This window comes from Melospiza georgiana, chromosome 28, assembly GCF_028018845.1.
Source record: "Melospiza georgiana isolate bMelGeo1 chromosome 28, bMelGeo1.pri, whole genome shotgun sequence".
Classification (NCBI taxonomy): Eukaryota; Metazoa; Chordata; class Aves; order Passeriformes; family Passerellidae; genus Melospiza; species Melospiza georgiana.
Genome location: NC_080457.1, coordinates 3,145,648 through 3,169,807, shown reverse-complemented (window position 1 = coordinate 3,169,807; position 24,160 = coordinate 3,145,648). Strand labels below are relative to the sequence as shown.

General features: G+C 58.4%; 5 protein-coding genes across 7 annotated transcripts; 1 reads left to right on the top strand and 4 right to left on the bottom strand.

The window, feature by feature from the left end:
• Positions 1 to 427: 427 nt before the first annotated feature.
• Positions 428 to 3,237, bottom strand: IFI35 (interferon induced protein 35). The gene is made up of 9 exons (XM_058041938.1): positions 3,157 to 3,237; positions 3,008 to 3,082; positions 2,630 to 2,785; positions 2,218 to 2,325; positions 1,778 to 1,922; positions 1,447 to 1,577; positions 1,116 to 1,305; positions 743 to 849; positions 428 to 622 (listed from the first exon to the last, which is right to left on the bottom strand). The coding sequence occupies exons 1-9, from the start codon at positions 3,169 to 3,171 to the stop codon at positions 428 to 430; spliced, it is 1,122 nt and encodes a 373-aa protein (XP_057897921.1). The 5' UTR covers positions 3,172 to 3,237.
• Positions 3,238 to 3,924: 687 nt separating this feature from the next.
• RPL27 (ribosomal protein L27) lies at positions 3,925 to 5,884 on the bottom strand. Its single transcript, XM_058041936.1, has 5 exons — positions 5,793 to 5,884; positions 5,611 to 5,693; positions 5,308 to 5,477; positions 4,696 to 4,806; positions 3,925 to 4,015 (listed from the first exon to the last, which is right to left on the bottom strand). The coding sequence occupies exons 2-5, from the start codon at positions 5,689 to 5,691 to the stop codon at positions 3,967 to 3,969; spliced, it is 411 nt and encodes a 136-aa protein (XP_057897919.1). The 5' UTR covers positions 5,692 to 5,693; positions 5,793 to 5,884; the 3' UTR covers positions 3,925 to 3,966.
• A 316-nt stretch (positions 5,885 to 6,200) lies between these two features.
• RUNDC1 (RUN domain containing 1) lies at positions 6,201 to 10,231 on the bottom strand. Its single transcript, XM_058041935.1, has 5 exons — positions 9,887 to 10,231; positions 9,223 to 9,381; positions 8,563 to 8,761; positions 8,205 to 8,294; positions 6,201 to 7,672 (listed from the first exon to the last, which is right to left on the bottom strand). The coding sequence occupies exons 1-5, from the start codon at positions 10,214 to 10,216 to the stop codon at positions 6,807 to 6,809; spliced, it is 1,644 nt and encodes a 547-aa protein (XP_057897918.1). The 5' UTR covers positions 10,217 to 10,231; the 3' UTR covers positions 6,201 to 6,806.
• Positions 10,232 to 10,355: 124 nt separating this feature from the next.
• Positions 10,356 to 17,264, top strand: LOC131094333 (putative protein PTGES3L). 3 transcript variants are annotated; one of them, XM_058041934.1, is made up of 17 exons: positions 10,356 to 10,448; positions 10,800 to 10,913; positions 11,054 to 11,120; positions 11,376 to 11,474; positions 11,825 to 11,914; positions 12,019 to 12,072; positions 12,771 to 12,893; positions 12,967 to 13,126; positions 13,543 to 13,600; positions 13,936 to 14,092; positions 14,177 to 14,293; positions 14,889 to 15,019; positions 15,191 to 15,257; positions 15,445 to 15,536; positions 15,987 to 16,041; positions 16,808 to 16,902; positions 17,042 to 17,264. In XM_058041934.1, exons 1-17 carry the CDS (start codon positions 10,441 to 10,443, stop codon positions 17,175 to 17,177), a joined length of 1,623 nt encoding a protein of 540 aa, XP_057897917.1. In that variant the 5' UTR covers positions 10,356 to 10,440; the 3' UTR covers positions 17,178 to 17,264. The 3 variants fall into 3 exon arrangements, with proteins under 3 accessions (XP_057897917.1, XP_057897916.1, XP_057897915.1); XM_058041932.1 differs by lacking the exons at positions 10,356 to 10,448; positions 10,800 to 10,913; positions 11,054 to 11,120; ... (1 more) ...; positions 11,825 to 11,914; positions 12,019 to 12,072 and adding an exon at positions 12,588 to 12,691; XM_058041933.1 differs by lacking the exons at positions 12,771 to 12,893; positions 12,967 to 13,126; positions 13,543 to 13,600; ... (6 more) ...; positions 16,808 to 16,902; positions 17,042 to 17,264 and adding an exon at positions 12,256 to 12,464.
• A 2,060-nt stretch (positions 17,265 to 19,324) lies between these two features.
• G6PC1 (glucose-6-phosphatase catalytic subunit 1) lies at positions 19,325 to 21,692 on the bottom strand. Its single transcript, XM_058041931.1, has 5 exons — positions 21,425 to 21,692; positions 20,866 to 20,975; positions 20,450 to 20,558; positions 20,127 to 20,242; positions 19,325 to 19,839 (listed from the first exon to the last, which is right to left on the bottom strand). The coding sequence occupies exons 1-5, from the start codon at positions 21,652 to 21,654 to the stop codon at positions 19,325 to 19,327; spliced, it is 1,080 nt and encodes a 359-aa protein (XP_057897914.1). The 5' UTR covers positions 21,655 to 21,692.
• Between the last annotated feature and the right edge of the window lie 2,468 nt (positions 21,693 to 24,160).

The following is a 24,160-nucleotide window of genomic DNA, read 5'->3' as shown; positions in this document are numbered from 1 at the left end:
CCCCGGCTCCTCACAGCACGCCGGGGAAGGGTTCAGCCTCACCCCGGCCCCTCACAGCACGGCCAGGAAGGGTTCAGCTTCACCGCGGCCCCTCAGAGCACGGCCGGGAAGGGCTCAGCTTCGTCCCGGCCCCTCAGAGCACGGCCGGGAAGGGCTCAGCTTCGCCCGGGCCCCTCAGAGCACGGCCGGGAAGGGCTCAGCTTCGTCCCGGCCCCTCAGAGCTCGGCCGGGAGGGGGTTCAGCCTCACCCCGGCCCTGCAGGCAACGCCCGGCCCGGCCCCAACACAACAGACACGGTGGGTGCTTCCAACAGACACTTTTAATTTCTCCCGTGCCCGCGGGTCAACGGACGCACGGAGCTCCTCAGCCTCGGGCTGAGACAGGACCAGCCCGCATCTGGCCAGGACCAGCCCGCATCTGGCCAGGACTAGCCCGCAGTGTCCTCCACGAACACGGCCACCCCTGTCCGCCCCGCTGGGACGTAGGCGAGCGCATCCACCTCGCCGCCGCCGCGGCTGGCCTTCTGGAAGTGGATCTCCAGGGCGTCTCTCATGGACTCCACGCTCATCACATCGGGGATGCCCAGCAGCAGGACGGTCCTGGGGCAGCGGGAGGGCTGGAGCTGGGCAGAGCAGGGGTTGAGTGCAGGGCAGCGCAGGGAGAGGGGCTTCAGGAGCCCCCTCAGCTGGGCTGCCTCCACCCAGGCTGGGAGGAGCTGCTTTCACGGGGTTCATGCCCTTACCTGCAGGTTAGAGATGTCTCCACTCATGTATGGTGATATTTTGATTTTGTATTTCCCTTTCCCAATGGGCACCTGGATATGTCCTCTTTCAATTAGCGGCTCTGCCACTGCATATGGAGAGGAAAGCCCTGAGCTGCCCAGGTCAGCTCCAGGAGAAGTTCTGCCCCTGGCATAGGCACCAAGGCTGACACTGCCCAGCTCATCGCTCAGCTCACCCACACCAGCACAGTTTTGGGGGAGGCAGGACAGCCTGGGGCTCACTGTATCTTCCCTGTTCCTCAAAGACAGCTTCCTCTACTCTGAGATTTCCCTCCAGAGCAGGCTGGGCTGCTCCACCCTTGCCAGCCACCCAGGCTCAGCACACCCCACGCACCTCCATCCCGTGTGAAGGTCAGCACCACCTGCTGGGAGTCCTCCAGGAAATTTCTGCTCTCCACCTCGCTGCCCCCATTCTTTGTCTTGCTGAAGAAGAGCTCCAGCTTGTCCAGCAGTGCCTCCTTGGAGATGCTCAGGCTGGGCAGGTCAGACACAAGGATGCTCCTGCTACTCTGAGTCAGCCTGATCTGTGGGTGGCACCGGCCAGTCAGTGCCAGGGCAGGACTGGCCCAGAGCTCAGGGGAGCAGTGCCCTGGTTGAGGCAGGCTCAGACAGGGGGAGCAGCGTGCCCAGGGCACCCCCATGGCATGGGCACCCACGGGCCCTACCTCCAGGGCAGATGGCAGCAGGATGTCCATGGGCACTGCCTGCACTTTCACTCTGCACTGGTCGAGCTCCTCCAGCTGCCCACAGCTCAGCTCCACCGTGTGCTCCTTCATCTCTATGATCCTCTGGGCCACTGTGGGCAGGGAGAGCCCCCAGCACAGGGGAGTGACTGCCCAGCACTTTCCAGGACAGCAAAAGTGCTGGGGAGGGGGCACAGCCCCACACAAGGCAGGGAGAGGGGGAGCACCAAACTCTGGCACAGGGAGGGGACACAGAGCAGGCTCCAAAGTGATCGAGGACACCTGGCCAGAGCAGTGCTCTTCTCACACTTACCCTCTGCCTCCTCAAAGGTGATGAGAGCTGAGCCCCCTGGCAGAGGGCAGCGGATCAGTGGGATGAGCATCAGCTTGTTCATGTCCTCCTTGTTTGCTGGGAGTCCCTTAAAGATCATTTTCTTTTCTGGCAGGGCAGACAGTATCTAGGCACAAGCAGAGACAGCACGTGGAAGAGACTGGACCCTGCACAGGGCATGTCCCTGCCAATCCATGGACTAGAAATAAGCTCATGGCTCAAATAAACTGCTGGAGAACCTCAGCAGAGTCTCTCCTCGTGTCTGGCTGTGCCTGGAATTCCAAAGCATGACCAGAGCTCCTGGCTCTGGCAGAGGAGCTGTTCCAGTCATCACACAGTGCCCAGCTGCATTCACCTGCAGCTCCTCCAGCCAGGCTTGCGCCCTTGCCAGCAGACCCAAGTGCCCACACACACTCTGTTACCTGCACAGGATCATTCCAGAAGACCCTCTTCTTCAATTCTTCCAGTTTATTGTATAGAACCTGCTTCTCCAGCCTCAGTCTCTTGTTCTCCTCCCTTATTGTAAAAATCTAGAAGGAAGGAGGGAAAGAAGGAAGTAAGGACAGAATGGGAAGTAGGGAACACCAGGACACAAAGGGCTGCAGCACGTTTCTGTTCCTGGGCACACAGCTCCAGCCCATTCTGCTCTTGACTGCCTGCAGCTCTGTCCTGGCTCCTCTCCTTTGAGGATAGCCCTGCCTTGCTGCAGCACTGCCTCACTTCTCAGCACAGGCCTTGTGTTCCCCATGAAACCTCCAGCAGATCCCAGGCAAGTGATCTCAGAGCAGTGACCTGCATCCTGCAGCCCCTGGCACCCACTGAACACTGACTGACCTGGCGTGCTCTTTCTTCATCTCCATTTAAAGACAGCTGTTGCTCTAAAACTTTATGAAGTTCTTCTTCTTTCTTCAGCTCCTGTGTCCTTTGCTCTGCAGCTTCCTTGGCCGATTGTAGCTTTGCACATTCTTTCTCCAGAGCACTGTAAAGCTCCTGTGAGAGGCACCATCACACAGCAAGACCCTGACGACACTGCATTCCCCCACCAGCCGGGCAGCCCCGGCACAGGCTGTGCCCTGGAACAGACTCTCCCTCCAGGGGATTGCTCCTCTCTGCCGCCTCTGACTCCCAGAGAACACCCGAGCTCCGGGCCAGGGCGGGCCCCGCACAGCTGGGACGCGGCCGCCCAACCCTTCTCGGAGCAGCCGGACCCACCTTGCAGCGCTCGATCTCCCGCCGGAGCTGCTCGGGGCTCTGCAGGCTCTCGTCCTGCAGCCGGACGAAGGATTCCTAAAGACAGGAGGGGTCTCAGCCGCGCTGCGCCCCCCCCGCCCGCCGCTCCCCGCGGCTCGGCTCTTCCTCACCTCCTCCGAATCCATCCCCGGTCCCGCGGGGAGCCCTGCCCTGCCCACCGGCACCGCTCTCCCTACTCCCTCCGTGCCACCGGGGACTCGCTCTCGCCTTTCGCTTTCGTTTTCGCCAACTCGCCCCGCCCCGGCCCCTCCGAGGGCAGCCCCGGCCGCGGCGGAACGCGGGGCCCGCCCAGCCCCGTCCGGTGCCTCATCACCTCCTCCTCTTCCTCCATCCCCGCCCCGCCTGGCTCGCCTTCCGAGCACCCACCGGGCTGCCAGGAACGGACCAGCCAGTAAATAAAGAAATTAACTCTTCCGCACGGACCAGCTACTAAGTATAACATCTTCCAAACGGACCAGCTAGTAAATATAGGAATAAACTGAGCGGACCAGCCACTAAATATAGAAATTAACTCTTCCAAACAGACCAGTTACTAAATATAAACTCTTTCAAACGGACCAGCTACTAAATATAGAAATAAACTGTTTTGAATGGACCAGCTAGTAAATATAGGCATAAACTCTTCCAAATGGATCAGGTACAAAATATAGAAATAAACTCTTCCAAATGGATCAGGTACAAAATATAGAAATAAACTCTTCTGAACGGACCAGCTGCCAAATATAAACTGGTCCATTCCTGCCCCACTCTTGGATTTACAACTCGACCCAGCCCCTGCTCCCCTGGACTGCAATGGCTTCCCCAGCTCGTAGAGACACAGAGCAAGCATGACCACACCACAAAGGCCACTGCTTGTTTGTTAAATAACAAAAAAGGCGTGGTTTTTAATAAACATTTATTGATGCAACCTTGTTACACCTTTAGAATCGCAGCTTCTGGAAGAACCACTTATTCTTGCCAGTTTTGTACCTGAAAGAGAACACACAGGTTAAAGGCCGTGTAAGAGCAGGTAACAGCACCAAACCTGCACCTGAGCTGTCCCAGACAGACAGAATGTAGCACCTAATTCACCCAGAGGTAATTCACCTCATCTCTATGGCCTGGGCTACAACCAAACCCACTTTAAATATTGAAATTCCAAGGGAAGGAACTGCCAGGCTCCAAATTTAAAGACACCTGCACTGTGGCAGTTTCCACCCCAATGGGTACAAGCACAGGACACAGCCATCCCACTGGAAACCTCGTGTGGCAGGGGGAGATGCCCTTGGAGAACAGCCTGAGACACTGTGTCCCACTGAGGCCACACAGCTCCTTCCTCTGAAGGAGCTTCTGAACAGAAACCCATCAAGAAAGAGCAGAAACCCCAGCAAAGCATCAGCACTGCTCTGGCCCACCCAGCCCAGTGATAACAGAGAGGATGAACTGGCAGCACCTTGTCAGATCATCCTGTGGCACCTGAAAGGCTCCACAGGTGCTGGCACGACGGTGCACACACACAGAGGTGAGAAAAACACACTCAACAAACACTCCCGCAAAGAAGCCAGGGTGGAAGTGCCAACCTGGAAAAGCACAGACTGCAGCACAGCAACACCAACCCCTCACACCAGTAACAGCACAAACAACACTGAGCAGATGAACTCCCAACTCACCTCTCCTCAAATTTCACCTTGGCTTCACGTCTTGCTTTGCGTTTCAGAGCGGGATCCCTGAACACGTCCTTGTTCACCACTGTTTTGTCCAGGGGAATGTCCACAGAATACCTGGCAGAGAGCAGAACAGTTCAAAATGGGCACGGCACCTGGCACAGGGCTGAAAACCAAGCACATTCTAATGTCCAGACAAGGAGTTACAGCTCCTACAGTCTCCTCAGCTGAGGAATCACCAAGCCACGAAAGCAGTCTCAGTTCAGCCTATAACAGAGCCATACCCTTTCTGAGGAACATGCAGCTCTGTTCCATGTGGTGCCTGGGAGCTGCTCTGAGAGCTCTGAGGCACAGTAAGAAATGGCTCTGCCAGCTCTGTACCCTCAAAAGCTGTCTCTAACACCCCCTGAGCAAAGGGAAGATCAGTGTGGCTGAAATAAGAGCCAACTGCCTCATCCCAAAAGTTCATTAATATTTCCACTCAGCCTCAGACCCCAGCTCCATTTTTGCAGAGCCTGAGCCTCACATTCATTCAGCCACGGCATTGACAGCCTTGATAACTCTCGGTGCTCAGCAGAAAACACAAGAACCACGAAAGCAGCCGGTATCAGCACTCACCGGGTGGGCATCAGGTGGTTGTAGTTGTAAACCTTCACGAAAGACTTGATCTTGGACCTTTTTGCGATCTTTTTCTTGCCCATGGCAGCAGTCACCTTACGCGGGTAGCGATCGATGCCGGCCACCAAGGCGTGGCTGTACGGCCGGTCCGAGGTGCCATCGTCGATGTTCTGAAACAAACAGGCCGTGGTGGCGGCGATCGCACCGAGGAGCGGCGGTGGAGGTGGCACCGAGGACCCGCGCCCGTGCGTCCCTCCCGGTGTCCCGCTCGCCCCGGCCCCGCCGGCCCAGCCCCGCGCTCACCTTCACGATGACGGCCTTACGCCCCGAGTAGCGGCCGGCCAGCACCAGCACCACCTTCCCCGGCTTCATGAACTTCCCCATCTCTGCGGAGACAGCAGCCGGCAGTCAGCCCGAGCCCGCCACCCTCGCCCCGGCCGCCACCCCCGCGGATGGCGGCGGATGCCGCGCCCGCCCGCTCTCACCGAGGCTCCGCTGCGATGGCGCTGGGCCGGAAGGCAAAGGGAAGGCAGCGCCCGGCTTTTACCCGGACACCTACGTCACTTCCGCCGCGCCGCCGGGAGCTGCTGCCGGCACCGAGCGGCGGGGCCGTGTCCGCCTCGGTAACCCCCGGCACGGCGGTGCCGCGTCCGCTTCCCCCGTACCCCCGCGCACAGCGATGCCGTGTCCGCCTCAGTAACCCCCGGCACGGCGGTGCCGTGTCCGCTTCCCTCGTACCCCCGCCCCAGCGATGCCGTGTCCGCCACAGCCATCCCCACCCCGGCGGTGTCAGTGTCCGCCTCAGCCGCCCCCTCCCCGGGCACGGCGGCGCCGGTGTTCGCCTCGCCCGCCCCCTCCCAGCCCCGGTAACGCACAGAGCACACGGGACAGGGTTGAGCTCGGCCCACAGGTAGTACAGCCGTGTTTAATTTACCCCGCGGGACAGCGGGCGGCGCTGATGCCCCACAAAAGCCCGGAACAAGGAGCTGGGTCCGTTGGACAAAGCGCCCCGGCAGCCCGAGGGACACAGAGCGCAGAGCCGCTGGAGGAGCCCGCGGGCACCTCTGGCCCGGCACTCATCTCCTCCTACCGGGGGAGGTCAGGCAGCCCCCAAGGTGCCTCAAACCCTGCCAGCTCCCTCCTCCATGAGAGATCCTGTGTGCAAGGTGTAGAGCAGAGACTGCAAGAAACAACCACAAAGGAGCTCACTGCACATCCCACGGGCAGTCCCCGTGGCCAGGCCTCTGTCCCCCACCCCTGAATTGTCCCTGGCCACTGGGCAGAGCAGTTTGGCCCCAGAGCAGCAGGGAGTGGGCAGGGTGAGGCGCTGCTGCCCAACTGCGGCCTCCAGCAGACAACACACTGCCAACAACACGAGACCCTAAGATTTCCCTAAAAGCAAACACCGAAGAGACCAACTCGGTCTTACAAAAGCCAGGCTTCTTGAGCCCAACAGCTGCCTACTAGTGGAAAAACGGATGAAGGGCAATAAAAACACATCAAAACGCATCTTTGATATTTTTCAGCTGCCGAACAGCCAGGTCAACCGGGAGGTTGAACTTCAGGCTGCTCAGGCGGCTGAGGAGGGTGAGGGCGCTTTCGAAGCCGGTGCTGGCCATGTAGCTCCAGGGCTGGTAGTGAGACTCAACCAGAGCCCCAGACTTGCAGATGAGGTTGAGCCACGAGACCAGGCGCTGCTCGTTGAGCGCCATGCACACCAGCGCCTTCAGCTCCGAGTCCGCGCTGCGCTTGAAGGGGCCGTGCTCCGTGAGCACCGTGTGGATGGCTGCCAGCAGGCTCTGCTTGGGGGTGGCCACCACTGCCCCCGTCACGGGCAGGGCAAAGGACAGGGACAGCTTGCGAGCCGGGGATTCCGCGAAGGCTCGTCCGTTCTTGGCCTTGTAGTACTTGACAAAGAGTTCCCAGGGGTGCATGGTCTGCGGGGAGGGGGTGAAGGCGGGGATCAAGCAGGCGATGGGGGCCAGCACCAGGCTCATGCCTGGGGAGGAGGCGTAGAGCCCGTGGGCCAGCAGGTCCCGCAGGGCCAGGGTGAGCTCCCTGCGCACAGCCAGGGTCAGCTCGTCTCTGCCGCCCAGGGGAACGTCCTGCAGCTCGGAGGAGCAGATGACGTGCTCTGCCTGCTGGTGTTTCAGGGCTAGCTGCCTCACCCGCTCCACCGACAGCTCCAGTTTCTCTATTAAGGGGGAGAAGTCGTGCTTGTCCCGGTCCTTCTGCCAGAGGGTGCGAGGGATCTGCCCCGTGGCACAGCCAAACTGGCTGACAGCAAAGATCTGCAGCACGGCCAGCACGCGGCGCATGAGCTGCAGGCCCGTCTCTTGCATCCTTCTGGCATCTTCTGGGTTCACTGACCAGGGTAGAAAAGAGAAAAACATAATCTCACTAGGGAGTCAACAACTCTGCATGATCATACACACAAAGGGAGTGCAAATATCTGAAAATCCCTCCAGGTGAGCATTCTGAGTAGCTGCAGATGCCTCATGCTACATTATTGTACTTCCAGCAGGTTTAAGGGATAAGTAGGGAGGTCTCAAACTCCAAAGAATGCTGGATCCCTCACAGCTCCCTGTACCTGCTCACACTGCTCAGAGCCTGAAGACCACAAATTACGGTGTGTTTTGCACCAAGTATGAGCAGTCTCTTCCTGACCCCACTGAGGACTGAGCCCACCCTCCATGCAACATGCTCAGGCTCTGTGACTACTCTGAGGATCCCACAGAAGGAGGGTAAAGGAAAAGGACACAGGCCTTCAGCAGAGGGAGTGCCAAAGCACAGAAACCAGCTGCCAGGAAAAAGCAGAGAGTGACTGCTTTGTGCTCATCAAAGCTCCAGGGAGGAGCTGGAGCTTTGCTGACAGTGCTGAGCCCAGCAGTGCCCACCTCTGTTCCCAGGAGGCCGGGTGCTGGGTTTGTAGGAGCCTCCACAGTCACAGTGGGCATCTTCTGCCTTGCCAGAGCTTCCAACTTCATCTACAAAAAGGATTTCACATCATTATTTCACATTTGTTAATTTCAGCTGCATATCCCAAGTCTTAAGGTCAACATTCCTCAGACCCCTCTAAATCTCTTTTGTCACTCTATCAATACTTTTCCTCACTGTCAGTTTAGAGAGATTTGTACTCTCCTGTGACCCAGAAGCTGCTCCTGCATCTCCTGACATCTGTGACTTTCCTCCTCATGACTACGTCAGGCAATTACAAAGAAATTCAGTCTGCTCATTCAAAAACTCATCACTGACCCTGAATGAAGTTGATGAACATTTCCAGGTCCCTTATCTGGGTTTTCAGCTGCTCCACCAGCTGCTCCTTCACCCTGGCTGGATTCACAATCTGTGCTATGGCAGCATCCACCCTCTGCCGCAGCTCCTCTGGAGAGAGCTTTGCAAAATCTTCACTCAAGTCCATGTCCAGCTTCTTTATCAACTCATTTATAATCATCTGCAAAACACAAGTGAGCAGTGGGATTTCACCATGTGGCACTGCTGCCTGGGAGCTTTCTCAAATAATTTTTTATATCAAATAAATTTTTACATCAGCGAGAGGGGAGAAGTTGATCCAGCTCTGCAGGGTAATGATTCATGTTTAACATAGAGGCACAGAGTGCCGGGCTGGAGCAAACTTGCACTTTGGAGGGATTGCACAGAACAAGGAGGGGCAGCACTGGTTTTAAAACAACTTCAAATTCTTCAGGAAAATATAACTCCTTTCCCAGAGGTTCCCTCAGAAACAGGACACCTTTACTGCACAGAAATAACTGCAAAAGACACATGACAGGTTCACACGTGTAGACAAACTCCTGACATTCTACAGCTGCTGGTGAGAAATACAGACTGATGAGTGCCTACAGTATGTAAGACGCTCAGGCTAGGAAATACAGCAGGAGGATTTGGGAGCCTTACCCGTTGTCTTTCCATAACCACAGACTGTGGCAGGGAATCATAGCTGCCCTCTTGGTAAGCAAAGGTCTCAAGGTCATCCAGCTGTGTCTTGAGCTGCAGGATCAGCTCTCTCTGCTTCTCCTTCTGGACCTCAATTTGCTCCTGCTTCTCTCGCTCACCCTGGAAAAAAAGTTAACAGTAAATAAAATTGAAAGCTTACTGTCATACCCAAGGCACAGAGAATAGGATTATGATGTGAGCAGTATCTCCTGCAGCTCATGTACTTCACTAGTCAGCTCTGCAAATTGGCCTGAGAGAGAAATGCGAGCACCAAGCAGAGGTACCAGATACATCATCTCATTTAATAAAGGAGGGGAAGCACCTCTCCAGACCGCTTGCACCCACGTCGTGTCCCACAAGGCCAGGATCCAGGAAGAAGGAGGCCAAATAACACGTTCATATCACAGATGCTGTGAGTCAGCCGTGCTGTACCAGGGCGTGGAGCGGTGACACACCGCTCAGGGCTCCGAGGCACATCCCTGCGAGCTGCCTGCGAGTCCCCGGGAGCCTGCGAGCCCCGTGCAAACCCGAGCACCGCGGGCAGCGCAGCCACCCTCATGCGCTTCAGGCGGGGTTAAACCCACACACCGACCGCGGGGCCATGCCCGGCAAAGGCTCCACTCACCGGAGCGGCGCCGAGCCCGTGGGGCAGCGGCGCGGGGCAGCCGCGGAAGGCGAAGTCCTCGAGGTCGCGGAGCAGGCGCTGCTGCTCGGCCGGGCCGGCCCGGGCCACCTGCCGCAGGCGGAACTGCACCTGAGCGAAGTGCGAGGCGAGCGCCAGCAGCGCCCCGTGCAGCCGCCGCCGCTCGGCCCGCAGCTGCGGCACCGACTCCGCCGAATCTCCCCCGGTAGCCGCCGCTTCTTCGTCCTCCTCGTCCTCGTCCTCCTCCGCCGACACGGCGCCCACCGGCGCCCAGCGCTCGCCGGGGCCCAGCGAGCCGCTCTCTCCCGCCATAGCCGCCGCTACCGGCGCCGTGACGCCGCCGCCATCTTGGCGCTGAGGGGCGGGAGCGGGCGGGGCCAGCGCGCCCCCTCGCGGTCCGGCCCAGCGCGGCGGCGGCCCCGGGGGCGCGCACCGGGGGGAGCGGGGGGCGGCCCCGGGCCTGGCCCGTCCCGGCCTGGCCGGTCCGGCAGCCGCGCCCCCGGCCCGAAATAGCGCGGGGCGGGGTCGGCACCGCCATGGCGAGGTGAGCATGGCCGGACGGGACAGGCGGCGCACAGAAGCCGTGTAAAGCGCCCGGTAGCCGGTAGAGGCAGCGCCCGGCAGGAGCCTCCGATCTGGAGCAGCGGGCAGCGCCGGGCCAGGCAGAGGGGAGCGGACACAGCCGGCCGGGCCCCGCCGGCCAGGGGCAGCGGGGAGAGTCACGGGGCCGGTGTCCGCTCCCACCGCCCGGCTTCCTCTGCCCGTCCCGGGGCTCGGCACAAGCAGAGCCGGTGTCCGGGGCCCTTTCCTCGCCCCTGGCCCCTGCCGAGCTCTGTTAGGCACCGGGAAATGCCCGCTGGTGATGGTGATAGCCGCCGCTCTGCTCTTCCCCAAGGCAACCCGCAAAGACGCTGTGGTACGACCGGCCCCGGTACGTGTACCTGGAGTTCTGTGTGGAGGACAGCACGGACGTGAAGGTGCTCATCGAGGACCACCGGCTGGAGTTCAGGTGAGCTGCCGCTGCCCTGCCCACCGACACGGCCCTGCTCTGCTCTGGGGGTGGTTCAGGGGAGCGGGGGGACTCTGTGAGAGGAGACCACGCAGGGACTCAGCTCTCTCCTAAGCCCTGTTGTTGTAACGTTTTGGCAGCTGCAAAAATGCAGACGGTGTGGAGTTCTACAACGAGATCAACCTGTACGCCAGAGTCAACTCCAAGGTGAGGTTTCCCGCCAACAAACTCTTCTCTGTCAGCCTCTGTCAGGCTCAGAGTCAGAGCCAATCTGTGCAATCTTGAGCAACACTGCCTAACACTGAATGCTGCTCATCATGAGAGCCCCAGCCCTGGGGCTGGTACTCACACTGCTGCCTTGAGCCAGAAACAACCTGTCTGTGGTTCTGTGACCCCTCAGCCCGCACAGGTCTGAGCAGAGAGGAGCCTGGCAGACCCTGAGGCACCCCAATCTCTTGGCAGGACTCACGGGAGAAGCGCTCTGACCGCTCCATCACGTGCTTTATGAGGAAGTGGAAGGAGAAAGTGGCCTGGCCACGCATCACCAAGGAGAACATCAAAGTGCGTGTCGTGCCTGGTGCCTCAGTGCATGTGCTATCCCCACTCAGCACCTCATGGCTCCTAGGAACCAGCCTGCCCCCAGGACACACACAGAGGCTTCCACAGGGGATCCCAAGACAGAGCTCCCAAAAAGCCCTACCTGATAATCACCACTAGCCCACAGACTCCTGCCCTCCAGGAAGGACGTGGCACCCTTTTCCTTGACACACTCAGGATCAGGACCAGTGCCTGCAGGCAAAGGGACACTCCTGCTTCCTGCCCTTGCCCTTCACCTGTGTAGGAGCTGCCCCTGGGCTGCAGGTCCCTGCAGTGCTGCTCCCCCACTCAGGGGCTGCTCTCTGTGCCCACAGCCAGCCTGGCTCTCCGTGGACTTCGACAACTGGCGAGATTGGGAAGGGGACGAGGAGGTGGAGAGAGCCATGGTGGAACAGTACGCAGAGGTGAGCTGGGCCACCGGCCTCAGGATCCCGGGGCACATCGTTTGGGTGTGTGGGATGGGGGAACGCCGGGAATTTGAGGATCCAGATGTTTGTTTCCCATCCAGATGCTGGAGAAGGTGACAGAAAAAGCTCCCCCTCCAGCCATGGATGACCTGGATGTAAGTACTACCTGCCGAGCACAACCCAGCCTCAGCCTTCTGCCGGCTCCGGGGCACCGGCAGCACCTCCCGCTGCTCACCTCGGGCAGCCCGTCCCGGGACAACCGGCTGGTGCCCCCCGCTGCCACCGGGGCTGGCCCGGTCTCGGCCCAGTCCCTGGCATCTCGCTCCTCCCTCCCGCAGGATGACTGACGCCCAGGCCCCCGGGGACGCCGCGGGATTCAGCCGGTGCACCGGCAGCACCACCGGGGAGCAGCGCGGGCAGGGCTCTCCGAGGAAGCGGAGCCGCCTCAGCTCGTGCATCGCCGCGGGCATGGCTCCCGACCCGCGGTCCGGTCTCCCGTAGCCGGCTAAGCTGGCGGGGCACGGGGCAATAAACGTGAACTGCCGCAGCCGTGCGCTGTGTGCCGTGTGCCGCGCCGGGCCCCGGGAGCCGCTCACCCGCACCGGCCCCGGCGGGAGCGCGCGCCGCCGGCGGGAGCGCGCCCGCGCGTCCCCGTGCAGCCCCCGCCCCCTTCCTGTCCCTGTCCGTGTCCGTGTCTCTCCGCTGGTCCCGGCTCGCTCGTGCCGAGCGGTCGCCATGGTGTTCCGGTGCCAGCGGGACAGCTGGGCCCGGCAGGTAGCGTCGGGCCGGGACCGGGGTCAAGGCGCGGGGCAGGCCCGGGCGGGCCCTCACGGCGCCGCCGTCTCTGTCTCAGTTCACCACCAGGGTGGTGTCGTGCCGGGCGGCCGAGCTGCGGCCCGAGGGCGGCGGGGAGCCGGTGAGCGGCTTCCAGGTGGTGCTGGAGGACACCATCCTCTTCCCCGAGGGCGGCGGGCAGGTACGGGCCGGGCCGGGCCGGGCGGGGCGGGCACCGGGCCGGGAGCGGCGGCGCTGATGTCCCGTGTCCGCAGCCGGACGATCGCGGCCTCATCGGGGACGTGCCGGTGCTGCGGGTGACACGGCGGGGCACCGAGGCCGTGCATTTCGTGCCGGCCGCGCTGGAACCGGGCGCTGAAGTGCTGCTGTCGCTGGACTGGGAGCGCCGCTTCGACCACATGCAGCAGCATTCAGGTCCGTGCCGGTGCCGGTACCGGGGAGCGCACGGAACACCCCGCGGGCCGTGCCGGTGGGGCGGGGGGGCGCCCACCGTGTCCCCATCCCGGTCAGGGTAGGGAGAAATCCGCCGGCTCTGTGTGCACAGCTTGTTCCCGGGACTGCTGAGGGCAGCAGCACCCTCTGTGAGCTCCCCTTTGCTTGTAAACGCACCAAAAACAGGTTTGGAAGAGAAAGTTCAGCCTGCTTTGCACAGCGTGTGCTGCAGTGCTAGGAGCAGAGGCTCATGAGGCCAGAGCTTCTCCTTGCTGCTCCTGAGCTTTGGCAGGAGCCCCTCAGCACCCAGGCTGTCGTGGAGAATGTCAGCAGGAAAGACACGGCCTGACCGAAAATGCCAGTGGCACTCAGAGCTAGTGCTTGCACATCTCTTCCAGGACAACATCTCATCAGTGCCGTTGCAGAACAGATGTTTGGATTCAAGACTACGTCATGGTGAGCAGGATAAAGGTTCCTTTTGACTCATTTGGCACATGCCACCATGGTACCCTGCGTAGAGCCTGAGCACTGAAACACCAAAAGCAATTTGGATGTTTCATTTGAGCTCAAATGTTGTAGGAGAGATGACTGACCTGGAGAGAAGATGTACAAAGTGTTTTCTCTGTCTTGTCCTCCTTAAGTGTTTGGTTTCCACCTGGTGCTTTGAACATAACAGGGAGAGGAGGGAAGTCTGTTTTGTTTCAGTCCACGCTGCCAGCAGTGGGATGGATGCTGGTGCTGCACAAAGGCACCTCCCAGCTGCTCTCAGCAGATGTCCTTCCTTGGTGCAGGGAGCTGGGCCGCCAGCGCAGTGTCATTGAGCTGGACACCCCCGTGGTGACAGCAGAGCAGCTCCAGGCCCTGGAGGACAGCGTGAACGAGAAAATCCGGGACAGGGTCCCTGTAACAGTGAGGGAACTGGCTGCAGATGACCCTGAAGTTGAAACAGTGAGTGGTGGGGGAGAGCTGACGGTGTTCGTGGAATAGCTGAGCACAGATGTCACCTGCTCTGTCACCCTGCTCCTCTGGCAGGTGAGGAGCCGGGGGCTGCCCGATGACCACGCGGGGCCGGTGCGGGTGGTGGACATCGAAGGCATCGACTCCAACCTGTGCTGTGGGACTCACGTCTCCAACCTGAGTGACCTCCAGGTGGGCTCCTGCAGCTGGGCTGCCCCTGGGAGCCAGGCTGCACATGAAGTACAGCCAGAGTCCCTGGGATCCACAGGCTGCTCCGGGCTGTGCTGGTGGGGAAAGGGGTGGCAGAGCCCCAGGGTGAGGGAGCCCCAGGAGGGTCACACATGGGCTGGGTGCCACAGGAGCTTTTGTTTCCTTGTTGCAGAGCTCAGCCCTGTGATGTTTTTGCACTGCCAGGGGTGTTGGCCATGTTCTCTCTGCTTGAAGCTCTGATATTTTTGAGTGTTCATCGTGGATGAGAAATCTGTGCAGGGAAATGGTGATAAAATCCTAGACTGCCTTTAAGTATTTGTACTTTCTCAGTCATTGGTTGGAGTTGGTTTCCCAGCAGATACATCCAGATGTCCTGTAGAGTACATCCCATGGCTAGAAGATTGCATAAATTCCACTGTACTTTTTTTTTTTTTATGTTGACCTTATAGCTGATTTAAATCCATTTATTTTCACTAGCAGAGAGTCAAAATTCATTACAAAGCACAATCTGGCAGGAGCTGACCACCTATGTGAATTATCAAAATGCTGTTCTGACCAAGTTGATTTTCTTTTGAAGGTTATTAAACTCCTTGGCGTGGAAAAAGGGAAAAAGAACAAAACCAACTTGGTTTTCTTGGTGGGAAACAGAGTGCTGAAGTCAATTGAACAAAGTCACAGTACTGAGAAGGCTCTAACCTCTCTGCTCAAGTAATCCCCTTTCCACCTTTGTTATTTCATCTTCACTCCTCCTCCTGAGAGATACCACATAAGCCTCAGGGTGCACGTTGTGGGGCTGTGTGTGATGTTGTCTGTTGTACTCCTTTAGGAAATTCTTCCTCTGTCCTTCAGAGTAGTGATGCAGTCTCTCATTTCTTTCAGAAATGGCCCAGGTGAGCATGTAGAGGCTGTGAAGAGACTGCAGAGCTCTGTGAAGCTGCTCCAGAAGGTACAAGAGTGCCTGGGAAAAGTGGGTTGTCACTATTTCCTGTAGGCCATTAGTTGTGGTAACTGGGAGTCAAATCATTGGCTTCAATTTTTGTGCATATTGTGAAAAGTGCTCAAACCTCTGGGAACACAGCTGTGTTCACACTGACTCCTCCAGCTGCAGGACAGTTAATTTCCTTTTCTTTCAGAATAACCTGAACTTGCTTAGAGACATTGCTGTTTTGATAGCCCGGGACTTCAAGAGCAAACCTGCTCCAAAGCAGCTCTTTGTGTTGCACAGGTATGGGGGAGCTCAGGGAAGAGGGGCCAGCAGTATCCCACAGGTTTTATGGCTCTTGGATCTCTCACACCTCGTGAGAGCAGCTTGTTTTCTCAAGGGAGAATGTAAACAAAGGAAATAGAATATTAAACTGCCTTGGCCTGCTGCAAAGTTGTGTGATTAAAGGAATCTGTAATTCAGTCACTGAATTCTTCTGGTGCTGTAGCTGAGAAATTGCTGTGTCCATCTAATTCCCTCTGCACCTGATATTTTCAAGTAAAACCAGGGAGTTCTATTTCTTGAAGATAACACTTGAATAATTCGTAAAGGAGAGGCCAGCAAGGATTTACACCTATAGACAAGAGAAAGAGGCCAAAATCTCTAATCATGCACTTGGTTTCTGACTGCGATTTTGTACTCTAGAGGGGGGTTTTGCTTTTTTCTGAAACGTTTTTTTATCCATCCTTACAGGAAAGAGGGTGATTCTGAATTTATGAACATCATTGCTAATGAGATTGGGACAGAGGTGAGTCACTGATGAAGATTAAACTGACACCACTGGTTTTCCACCCCAGTTTTACATGGCCAGGCTGCTGTTCCTGCCACAGTCATGATCTGCAGATCTGGTTCCTTTGACAAGTACCTGAGGTTTCCTGTCCCCAGCAGCCTCAGTCTGCAGGGCAGTCCTCAACAGTGAGAATTCAGAGCCCTGGAGAAGAGCCCCAAGAGCTGTACAGAGCCTCACTGGCTGAAATAGGTTAGGATAGAATTAGGTAGAAGTGGTGTCATGGAAGGAGACCCAGACACCAGGTGGTTCATCACAGGTCCAGTTTATTGAAGAAAGCATCAAACACTTATACAGCAAATAATAAGCTTATGAATATTCTGTAAGCCAAGCAATCTATTGGTTAAACTATACCATGAACTCTTCCTCATTCCTTAGGGGTTACCTCTCTCTTTTCTCATGTCTCTTTCACTATTTGTTATCCTACTACAGCTAGGCCCAAGGACACGCAATCTCACAGGTGCAGGACTTGGAATTAGCCATGGCTTTGTAATTTTCCAGTCTCTAGCAGCTAAATTCCCAACAAAGTAGAATAGGAAGAACAGCAAGTTTCAGTCACAATCACCTAGTTCAGCTGCCAGCTGTGTCCTTTTAATTTGGGTTACCCCAAGCAGTGTCAGTCTCAGTAATGCACATAGATTTCTGAATTGTCACTTTGGTGTTTGTGTGCTGTGGCCACTGTGGAAAGCACTGATTTCTCTGGAGCAAAGCCCATCTCTGTCCACAGGAAACCCTGTTATTCCTGACTGTGGGAGATGAAAAAGAAGCAGGACTCTTCCTTCTAGCTGGACCTGTTGAAGCAGTTGAAAATTTAGGTCCCAGGTAACGTTTTGTGATTTATTTAACTCGAGTAAGAACTCTAATGCTGCAGACATGATGAGCAGCTGCACAGTGTGATCCAGGCAGGGATCTGTGTGTGCTGGAGCAGCCTGGGCTCCAGCCTGTGCTGCTGCTGCTGCAGGGTGGCAGAGCTGCTGGGAGGGAAAGGAGCTGGGAAGCGCGGCCGCTTCCAGGGCAAGGCAGCCAAGATGAGCCGGCGAGGAGAAGTGCAAGCTCTGCTCCAGGAATTCATCAGCAATCAAAACCCTGGAGCATGAGAGACAATTCTCAAAGTAGCTTTGTCTTGTATTTGTTTGCACAGGCTCCACTAGCTTCTCTACCAGAGAATAAAGACCTGAACCCAACAGCTGGTGTGCACATGCTCTGCGTGGGCTGCTCACGGAAATGGGGAGGGGATCTGCCATCAAGCTTTTGCTGCAAGGCCTCAGTTGTCAGAACAAATGGTGCAGGGGTTAAAGTAGTCCTTAATTAACCACTTTGTAGGGTTCCCAAACCCAGAAGGGGCCTCCTGCTGGCAGTACTTTGGGGCGTTTTGCTTTGTGCCAGTTGCTGAGGAGGAGTTGTTTGGTACAAATGCTCAAGCAAGAGGCAGCTGGTCCCCCCAGACTCCTTGGGCTGGGTGAGGGCAGAGAGCAGCTGGAAGGGAGAGCAGGTACCCCAGAGACAAGAGATCATTCCTCACCACATACCACACCTTTCCCTTGGTGGGGTGCAGTTGTTAGTGGTCGTTTTTTGACCATCAATAGTTTCTGGAGCTGATGCAGCTGTAAACTCCCTCAGGATCAGGCAGAGCTGTCCCTGCTGTTCCCTCAGCTCACCCTTCCTGCCCAGGCAGGCCCTGGAGCTGCTGCAGTCTCCTCTGGAGGAACTAAAGGGCGCTGTGGAGCCACAACAGGGCTCAACAGGTAATTTGAGAATTTACCCTTCCCCTTCTTGCCAGAAATGGTGTGACAAGTTTACCCCAGGTGTTGGTAATAAACAGAGAACAAGAATAAAAGAAACCTCCATCCTAAGGAATTTTATCTGTCGTGAACAAGGGGATGGGAGCAGCCCCAGCAGACCAGATTCCCACCCATGGCTGCTGTGACTGCTGCAGGGCCACAGCCTTGGCTGAGCTGTTGGGATGGCACCAGGACAGAGGGAGCACCACTGAGGCCTGGAACTGGTGTAGGGTCAGAGCTGCAGGGGCTGTGCTTTGGGAGTGATCCTACACATGCACAGAGTCTGGCAGGAAGAAAGTGTCTGCACCTCCCTGTGTATTTTGGACTATCTCAGACTGATGAGGATGTTTCCTGAGAAGGTTTAGCTGGGCTGTACAGCCTGCACAGCTTGGAGGGCAGCAGGCTGAGCCCTCAGGACTTCCTGAGTGAGCACTGGGCTGGGGTACTGAGGTGAGAGGGGCACGACCCCAACCCCACACCATGGCAAAATAAATCCCAGTTCTGTCCCCAGCACCCTGGGGACTCAGCACAGCCCCAGCTGAGCCAGTTGATCCCAAAGCTGAGCTCGTTTCTGTAAGCAGTGAGGTGACACAAGTTTGTCCCTGTTCCTGGCACAGAGTGCACCCAGAAACCTTGGACAAACAGCACAAAAAGCAGCTCATTGCCCCCACTGTGCTGTCAGGGTACAGCTGTATCCCAGGACAAAAGGTGAAGACACTGGGCAGTGCCCTTCCCAGTGGCTTGAACACATCTTGCAGCTGTTGAGGGTCTTCAGCCCCCAGGAGAAATGTCCTTCCTGTACCATCTGCAGCCATGGCACAACAACCCTGCCTCCAGGAGCTGATCCCCCATCCCATGGTGCTGGCCAGCAGGACACTCAAACTCTGCAGCTAAACAACCTTCACCTTTAATAAAACACCTCCTGTGCCCAGCCCCAGCCACCCCCTGTGCTGTGTGCCCAGCTCCATGCAGTCCTTGTGTGCCCCCCACACTGTCCACAGGGGTGAGCACCAATCGTCCTCCCAGGGCTGGGGGTCCCTCACCCACACTGGCACTCGATCTCCATGTCAGTCTGTCCTTCCTGTCACAGAGCTGCCTCTTCAGCACGCTGAGGTGACAGCGCTGATGCCAGTGGTGCTGTCCCCAGCCCTGCAGCACAAGGTGGGCTGTCCCCACGAGCTGCAAAGGAGTGCAGGACTTCTCACTGCTGCTGCTGCTGGCTCCTGGGCAGGTTTCCCCCACCCGTGGGTGCAGGAGGGACAGCAGGGCAGTCGTGGGCACGCAGGGCTCTCTCTCTGTGCCACCAGCCAGCCCAGCCCAGCAGGACTGGCACTGTGGGTCCGTGCTGTGGGAGCCACCCAGCAGCACCGCCGGCCCAGCCTCCATTGTCAGCTCCCAGTGCAACCCGGTGGCTGAGGTGTCCCCAGGGCCTGGCAGCTGCCCCTGAGCCACCCTGGCGTGCCTTAGGCCGCCTTTTTGTGCTGTGTGGGCAGCAGCTGGGCCAGGCAGTAGGGGATGAGGCCCACGGTGGCCAGCGGCACGGCCGCGCTCTTGCAGAAGGACAGGGCGTAGAAGAGCAGCTGCACGTGGGAGGGAGGCTTGAAGGCATCAAAGACGTGGAGGATGAGGAGGGAGGCAGCGGCGCAGCCCAGGCGGAAGAAGGGCGGCTGCTGGCCCTGCGTTAACCGGGAGCTCTCCTGGTACAGGGGGGAGTTGAGGGCCAGCCCCAGCCCAAAGAGGATGCCCAGGTTACGGAGGAGGCTGGCAAAGGGAGTGGTGTCAATGTGCACCCACTCAGGGTTGCTGCACCACTTCTGGGCCTTCTCCAGCGTCCAGAGCAGGTCCACGCCGAACGTCCACAGCAGCAGGTAGAAACCCAGGGTGAAGCTGAAGAGGAAGATGGTGATGAGCAGGTACCGATGGAAGCTGGCATGGTAGATGCAGTGGACGTGCTGGAAGGTCTTGGCCACAGCCATCCCTGCCAGGAGCAAAGTGAGAGCACTGGTCAGTGCTGCAGGTGCTGGAGGGACAGGGAGGGGGGCTCTGGTCAGTGCTGCAGGTGCTGCAGTGCAGCTCAGTGTGCTGCAGGGACAGGGAGGGGGGTCAGGTCAGTGCTGCAGGTGCTGCAGTGCAGCTCAGTGTGCTGCAGGGACAGGGAGGGGGCTCTGGTCAGTGCTGCAGGTGCTGCAGTGCAGCACAGAGGTGCTACAGGGACAGGGAGGGGGTATTGGAATTAAAAACCAAGGAGGGTTCTGGTGCACTCACCTGAGAACACCCCTGCAATCACCTGGTGCGGGAAGTGAGCGGCGATGAAGACTCGGGACATGCAGACACAGACCTGAACTGCCCAGAAGCCAACCCAAAGCACCGTCCACAGCACCCTGTGAGGGACAGGTGGCCATGTGGGTGCCAGGGCCAGCTTGCACTGCCCGTGGCACTGCCATCACGCACTCCAGACAATGCCTGGCTGTCACTGAGCCTGTCCCCGTGCTGCAAGCCCACAGCCTTGCACCTCGATGGGCTTGGCTGTGCCTGTCGGTGCTGGAGCCACCTCTGCCTGGCACAGGTGGTTTTGGCACTCAGCTTACCAGTATCCCAGTGTCCTTGACTGCTTCTCTCCCCCAGCAGCAGAGAGGAGGGCTGTCACCATCACGTAGTACACGCCTGCTGCACCCATGGCATGGCCAGATGGGCTCCCTGGGCAAGGAGAGAGAGCCAGGTCAGGCTCTGCAGGGGCCAGAGCTCAGCACCCACAGGGGTTTGTGCTGAGCCACCACAGCTTCACCAGGGGTCAAGGTGTGCTCCGTGCAGGGGCTGCCCTGCCTCCTTCCCCTGCAGGCACAGCCAGTGTCCCCAGCACACTGCAGCCTCTCTGCAGAGCTGGGCAGGGCTGGGTGCTCCCTGCAGGCTGCCAGCACCAGGCCAGCACCCCCTCTTTGCCTGTTCAGCTCAAGCACCCCCTGCCCCTGGCTGCCAGCCCCTGCCATGGCTCAGGGAACCCTACCAGGGCCAGTCTCGCAGGTGAGAGGGAACTGCTGGATCTCTGGTGCAGAGCTGTTGCCATAATAGTCTGTGTCAAGGACCCACCAGTATGGCCTCTCCCCAAAAAGGATCCTGAAAAGAAAAGAGAAGGGGTCTGGGGAGGTGCAGGGCACAGCTGCAGCTTTAGATCTGTTCTGGGAGCTGGAAGAAGCAGAGCACCCACAAGTGGTGCAGGGCATCCCGACAGACACAGCACCCAGCTGATTGCCTGGTTCTGACAGCCAGCACTGCCTGCCCGTGTCCCCATCCCCGGCCCTGAGAGCAGGAACACCCTGGGAGCAAGCCAACATTGCCTCCTGTGCTGAGGGGCTCTGTGGAGATCCCCCCACTCAGCACCAGCCCTGGCTGATGGGAGGCTCTGCTTGCAGGAGGCTCCATCCCTGCTCGGAGCAGAGGGGCAGAGCTGTTCCTGCATGGCCTGGGGAGGAGTGACCATGGTCACTGCCCAGCTGGGGCTGAGAGCACCCACGTCAGTGCAGGTGTGCCAGCACAGGTGGGAGTGCTGGCTCAGGGCCACTCACCACTTGAAGACGAGGTTGAGCCAGTCTCCAATGACGGCCACCCAGATGAGCCTGATGCCCACGGCCTCACTGAAGTGGAACCAGATGGGGAAGAGGACAAAAAAAGCATTCCTGAGATCAGCAGCATAGGAGATGAAGAGGAACCAGTCCTGGGAGCCCTGGAAGCGCTGCTGCAGCCAGTGTGTGGTCTGGATGCCCACATCATGCAGGAGGTTCATGTGGGCCTCCATCCTGCCCCGCTGCCCTCAGCGTGCCTCCGGCTGTCCCCTGCTCCACTGTGCCACTGGGGTTTTATACTCTGCAGGGTCCTGTTTGCAGCAGGCAGGTCACTGTCCCAGCGCTGATCTTTGGACCCAAAACCACTCTTTCCAAAGGTACATCACCCAGGGGGTTGTAACAAACATGTTTGGAACAGCTTACGTAAAAGGGGAAAACAGGTTTGGAGGGCACGTGGAGAGCAGTGCTCCAAGCCCAGCACCATCCCCTCACTCAGGGGGATCCTGCAGCCCAGGCTCCTCCAGCTGTGCAGCACAGCAGCCCTGACTGACCCACAACAGCACAGCAGCTCTGACTGACCCACAGCCCTTGATCTGACTGACCCACAGCCCTTGCTCCATGATCCCACACTCTGCGTGACAGTCCTGCAGAGCTGCCATGGCCAGGGCTGACAACTGCTCTGGTCTCTCTGCCATCCCCTCATGAACCACCACCAGAGCATGGTGAGGATGCCCAGGAGCATGCAGAGGGTGCATGGAGCAGAGGGCAGACTGTCCTGCCCTCTCCTCATTTGCCAGGCTAATTTAACTTTGCATAATGGGAAACTTTCAAAGCCATTCCTGGAGGTTCCTGCAATCCCAGAGAGCCAGGCCTGGGGTGCTCCTGGCTGCCAGTTGTGTTCTTCTGATCTCTAATGGGGAGCTGAAGGACCTTTGCAAATAGGGACTGCCCTTCTCCACTTGGTTAATCCCTCCTGCCCCACCAGACCCCAGCTGTGGGTGCAGAGCCCAGCACAGAACTCGTCCTGCAGTGCCCATGGCCATGCCCTGCACCCCAGCTGCACTCTGCTGTCCCTGGCACTGCATCTTTGTCACCCAGCAGCAGCACCCAGCACAGCTGAGCAGGCAGCAAGGCATTAATGATCAACAGCCAGTGAAATGCATCACTTATCTCCCTCCTGAGAAAATTCATGTCAGGATCCTTGAACCCCTGCCCTGCGTTGTTTGTCTCTGGGAGGGAGCTGTGTCCAGTTCTGAGTCCTGCTGACAAACAGCAGCAGTTACAGCCCCGTCCTGCCCCTCTGCCCATGCATGGGAGCCGTGGGGTCTGACAGGCACAGCACCAGCAAACCTCTGTCCTTGGGGTATGGCCTGTGAGGAAAGCTGGCAAAGAAAGGCCACAGACACAGCGTGTCCCATCCAGCCTGGCCGTGCTGCACCCAAGGAAGGTGGTCCCACACCCTGGGCTGAGCTCCTGACCTGCAAAAACACCCCAACAAAACAGGAGTTTGCACAGAAACCGAATTACTCTTGCAAAACAAATCCCCCATCAGCTCACTCCAGGGTCTTCAGCTGAGAGAGGCTTTGGCCAGCGTGAAGGAATGCAGCAGACTTGGCTTCTGTTCCAGCAATATTTTGAAACCATCAGCAAGAAATCCTTCCCAGGAGATTTCACAGCGGAAAATGGGGCAAAAGGTGCTGGGGGATGGGGGCCAGCACTCCAATCCTCTAGGAAAATGTCACTGCAGGAAAACTGGGGCCATGGTGGGGAGACAGCAGCGTGATGGGAGCAGCCAAAGGACAGAGTGGCTCAGCCCGGTATCCCAGTGTGTTTGTGCAGTGCCAGAGGTGCCAGGGTCCACATGGTCCCTGCCCTGTGGGTAAATCCCCAGCCCCAAAGTCCCCGTGAGGAGCTGGGGCAGGGCAGGGCAGCAGGAGCTGTGTGGGCACTGCAGGCTCTGCATTCTGGCTGCTCTGACCATTGCTCAGGCTCCTGCTCATCCCTGCAGGGATGTGCACTAAAAATGTGCTGGCTTTCCCATGGAAGGACTGGGGGAACCCAGTTTGTGCCTCAGCAGGCCCAGCTGCTCTGGCACACGCTGTGCCCGTGATTCCCAAGGCTCTGGGTGCAGCCCTGGCCAGCACAGCACCACTGGGGGCTGAACGTGCCACGTGGAGAGCCCGTGCTTGCTCCAGAACGTTCCCTGCCAGCTGCAAGCTCCAGGCTGGGCTGTGGCAGCGTGCTCACTGCGTCAGCAGCGCCCGTGTGGGCACAGGGAGCGGGCTGGGCACGACCTTCCTGCTCTGGGCACAGCCCAGGGCACCCAGGGGCCACTGCAGGCCACACTGAGCCATGGCCTGAGCTGCCCCCTGCTCCCCTCCCCTCTCCCGGGTGCTGCAGCAGGCTGAGCTGGCTCCCAGGGGCACATCCACGGCCATGAGGGCTGCCCAAGCTCCTCTCACCATGTTCTTCGGGCTGCTCAATCCCATCTCAGCCTGTTCTTGGGGCTGCTCAATCCCATCTCAGCCTGTTCTTGGGGCTGCTCAATCCCATCTCACCATGTTCTTGAGGCTGATCAATCCCCTCTCAGCCTGTACTTGGGGCTGCCCAAGCCCATCTCAGCCTGTTCTTGAGGCTGCTCAATCCCCTCTCAGCCTGTTCTTGGGGCTGCTCAGTCCCCTCTCAGCCTGTTCTTGGGGCTGCTCAATCCCCCCTCAGCCTGTTCTTGGGGCTGCTCAA